This window comes from Budorcas taxicolor, chromosome X, assembly GCF_023091745.1.
Source record: "Budorcas taxicolor isolate Tak-1 chromosome X, Takin1.1, whole genome shotgun sequence".
In the NCBI taxonomy this organism is placed as follows: Eukaryota; Metazoa; Chordata; class Mammalia; order Artiodactyla; family Bovidae; genus Budorcas; species Budorcas taxicolor.
This window is the reverse complement of record NC_068935.1, coordinates 13,728,520-13,732,699: the sequence shown is the minus strand read 5'-3', so window position 1 is coordinate 13,732,699 and position 4,180 is coordinate 13,728,520. Positions and strand designations below refer to the sequence as shown.

The following is a 4,180-nucleotide window of genomic DNA, read 5'->3' as shown; positions in this document are numbered from 1 at the left end:
GCTGACTGATAAACCACGAATAGAAATAACCGTTTAGGAAAGTGACGAGTTGCAATACGTTAAGAAAAAAGTACACGATTTTTCCATCAAACAAATGACACAACCGACCGTATTTGAAGCACACTTGATGAGGTTTTTAATGTTTTCCTTGAGATGGAAAAGTTTTAAAGATGGAAAGTAGGGCATACGTAAAGAAGCCAGAGTGGATGGACGTGGCTCTTTATCACTACAGGTCTTTTCCCTTCAAGTGGTTCTGATAAGAGTCTTCGGTTTGCGATGTTGCAGTGGTCATGAGGCAGTTCATCTGCGGGTGTTGTATCTGATGACCGACTTGGTGGCCTCGGACACTGCGTACTTGCCGATCTCCCCAGGCAAGAGAAGACTCACGGCTGTCTGGATCTCCCCACTCGTGATGGTGCAGTGCTTGTTGGAGCGGGCCAGGCTCCCGGCCTCTTCGGCGATCTGCTCAAACATATCCTTCACGAACGAATCCATGACGTTCATGGCCTCGTGAGAGAGACTCAGGCCGGTGTGCACTTGCCTCAGCACCCTGGGGAAATATGTGGCGAAGCTTGCAAAGTTGTCCAGATGGCGGCGACGGCGGCGGCGGCGGCCCTTAGCTGTCTTCTGTTTCGCCTTCTTTGGCTCAGCATCATAGGGCTCTGGTTCGGAGGGCTCGCTTTCCGAGGTCTCTGTCTCAGAGGGCTCCGTTTCTGAGGTCTCTGTTTCAGAGGACTCCGTTTCAGAGGGCTCTGTTTTGGCGGTTCCGGCTTCGTTGGTGCCCAGGTCTTCCTCAGAGTTGTCAGAGGATGGTTGAGCCATGTCAGAGCCACCAGTCCCCACTACTCAGAAGAAAGGACATGCGGGAATTGAAGGCAGTTGGCGGAGTTTATAAGCCCTGCCCTCCCTGACGTCACAAACACTGTCCATCTCTGATTGGATAAAATGCAAGGCAGGAGGCCTGTTACTATGGCAGCCCATGTCACGTGACAGTGGACGCTCCACGCCCAACTCCCACTGCCCCTCCCCCACGTTTAACCACACAGTCAGTCAAACTCAGTGGTATCTTTAAACTTTCCGTGACTTCCACCAGGAAAATCTTTGAACTCTGCCCCATGAAGGAGACAGCCAGTCATCTATTCACCTCAGCTGATTTATGTCTATTGTTGATGCAAGAGAAGTTTCAAAGATGTCACCAAAGTCATCTAAGTTGAAAAATGTAATAATCAGTTAGAGCTTCCTGAAAGAGTCTGACTGATCTCCATAACTCAAGCTCTTTCAGACATCAGAATGACTCAGGTCACTTGGTGGACATTTTACTCCAACACAGAATCTTTTCCTTCTGATTGACCTACAGTGCCAGGAGCAGAAATGTCCTGACATCCTCAGCACAGTGCTCCTGAAAATCATAGGAATTAGTTGACCAGCTATTATCTCCAAAACTCATCAAAGACAATGATCACTATGAAGAGAATGACAAAATCCCATTTGCCAAATACAGAACACAAACAGAAATAGGGATACTTACTAAAAATATTTAACATTTTGCGAATTTTAAACTGTTTTCTTAAACATTATTTAGATCCCCCAAATACCACACAATCTGGAATTGATTAATGATTTATAATGGTTATTTCGCAAAAAATGATCACTCTTATTGCTAAAAAACCACCAGAGTGAGAGAAAAAGAATAAAAAGAGAGAGAAATAAAACACCTAGGAATAAATGTACCTAGGTGGTGGTGAAAGACCTGTACTTAGAAAGAATAAGACCCTGATCAAAGACATTGAAGATAATACAAACAGAGGGAAAGGTCTACCTTGTTTATGGATTGGAGGAATTGATATTCTTTAAAAAAAAAAAACACCGTGCTCTCAAAGGCAATCCACATATTCAATGCAATTCCTGTGAAAATACCAGGGCATTTTCCACAGAACTAAAACAAACAATTTTAAATTTTGTATGGAAAGATGAAAGACCCTGAATCGCCAAAACAGTCTTCAAGAAGAAGACCAGCACCGGAGGAATCGGGTTCCCTGATTTTGGTCTATAACAGTAAACTACAGTAATCCAATCAGTGTAGTACTGGCACAAAAATGGACACATGGATCTGTAGAACAGGAGAGCTCAGAAATAGACCTATGGGCTTATGGTCAGTTCAGTTCAGTTCGGTCTCCCAGTCATGTGTGACCCTTTGCGACCCCATGGACTACACCACACCAGGCTTCCCTGTCCATCACCAACTCTCAGAGCTTACTCAAACTCATGGCCATCAAGTCGGTGATGCCATCCAACCATTTCATCCTCTGTCGTTCCTTTCTCTCCCGCCTTCAACCTTTCCCAGCATCAGGATCTTTTCCAAGGAGCCAGTCCTTCACATCATGTCAAAAGTACTGGAGTTTCAGCTTCAGCATCAGTCCTTCCAATGAATATTCAGGACTGATTTCCTTTAGGATTGACTGGTTGCATATGCTTGCAGTCCATGATCAATTAATCTACAATTTAAAAAAGCAAGAATGTGCAAATGGAGAGAAGACAGTCTCTTCAATAAGTGGTGCTTGGATAATTGGATAGCTACATGTCATAAAGTAAAATTAGAACATTCTCTAGCAGCATATACAAAAATAAACTCAAAATGGACTGAAGACCTAAATATAATACATATGTTGTGGAGGAAGTCATTTTAAGATTCCATTAGATATTTTAATGAGCTGTGTTTCTTTCACATTTGTAAATTCAGACATTAAGTGAACACATCAGTTATATTAAAAAAAAAAAACCAATGAAAATAACCACAATTGGGTTTTGAGGGGATAACTGGGACCTCAAAAGTCTCTGATACACAGGAAATCTAAGATGGAGATGGGAAAAGCAGAGTTTGATGTTGAAGATTGGAAGGAGGAGTAACACTGGTAATTATTCACTTCAGTTGATGATTGAGGAAATAAGAGCGCCTAGTGAGCAATCACCTTGCAATGTTGTGGATCACTGTGAAGGCAAAATAAGGGAAATGGCTTCACAGCTTAAATAACAATTGCCGGTCTCAACTCACGAATGATGGTGTTGATAGGATAGGCATACTCCATTCAGAAACCTTCTCAACATTACCGTTGTTTATGGATTCACATAAAAAGAGGACTCTGGCACAGCATAGAAGTTAAGTGCAACAGAAAATTCAGGGAAAAAAAAAAAAAAAAAACAACAACAACCCATTTCACACTTCCTAGAATCACAAGTTTCTACCCTAACTTGTTCAGCTGATCTAATGTCATTCTTTTTCACCCCTCATTCTCTTGTTCTTGAAGTGGAAAACCTTCATGATTTGCAGCTTAACATTATAGGGATGGTGAGAGCATTCATTCAGTCAGAGAAACTAAAAAAGTTCATGTTGACTCCATGTCAGCCAAGGAGGGACTCAAACTGGTAGGCACAGTCACTGAACCACTCTACAGTGAGGTTTTCCTGACTGAACCAATAACTGTCTTCCTGGGGTGTTCAGGTCTGGTGACAGCAGGTAACAGGTTTGATTATTTATCTACTCTGACAGTAGGGTAACAAGCACAATTATCTACTTTATAGTTGGTCTTCTAAAACTAATCAAAGTCATTTATATATATTATCAGTATTAGGAAATGGCTTGGTAGTAAAGAATCCACCGCAATGCAGGAGACCTAGGTTTAATCCCTGGGTCCAGAAGATTCCCTGGAGTAGGAAATGGAAACCCACTCCAGTATTCTTGACTGGAAAATTCCATGGACAGAGGAACCTGCTAGGCTACAATCCATGGAGTCACAAAGAGTCAAACACGACTGAGCGAGTAACACTTTCAACACTTTCTCAAGCATTCTAGAGCTCCTGTACAAAATGCTAGTGATTAGGTCACTTAAACAACATTCATTTATTTTCTCATACTTGTGGAGGTTCTAAGTCCAAATCAAGGTTTCATCTGAATTGATCTTATGCAAGGTGTGAGGCCTCTCCTTGGCCTGCAGATAACTGAAATCCCCATATACCTGTCCACATTTTCTTTCCTCTGTGTATGTGTCTATGTCTGATTTTCCCTTATTATATGGATATAACTCATTTAGATTAAGACCTACTCTAATGAACATATTTGAACTTGTTTGCTTGGTAAATGCTCATCTCCAAATATGATCACATATGAATATGAGTGTTTATG

At 41.8% G+C, this 4,180-nt stretch overlaps 1 protein-coding gene across 1 annotated transcript; it reads right to left on the bottom strand.

Annotated features, from left to right (window-relative positions):
• Window positions 1–300: 300 nt before the first annotated feature.
• Window positions 301–822, bottom strand: LOC128070137 (late histone H2B.L4-like). The gene has a single exon (XM_052663441.1). It carries the CDS (start codon window positions 820–822, stop codon window positions 301–303), a length of 522 nt encoding a protein of 173 aa, XP_052519401.1.
• Window positions 823–4,180: the final 3,358 nt, after the last annotated feature.

What these genes read in the sequence shown, in the direction of transcription:
- LOC128070137 (XM_052663441.1), bottom strand. Translation starts at nt 822, where the DNA reads ATGGCTCAACCATCCTCTGACAACTCTGAGGAAGACCTGGGCACCAAC.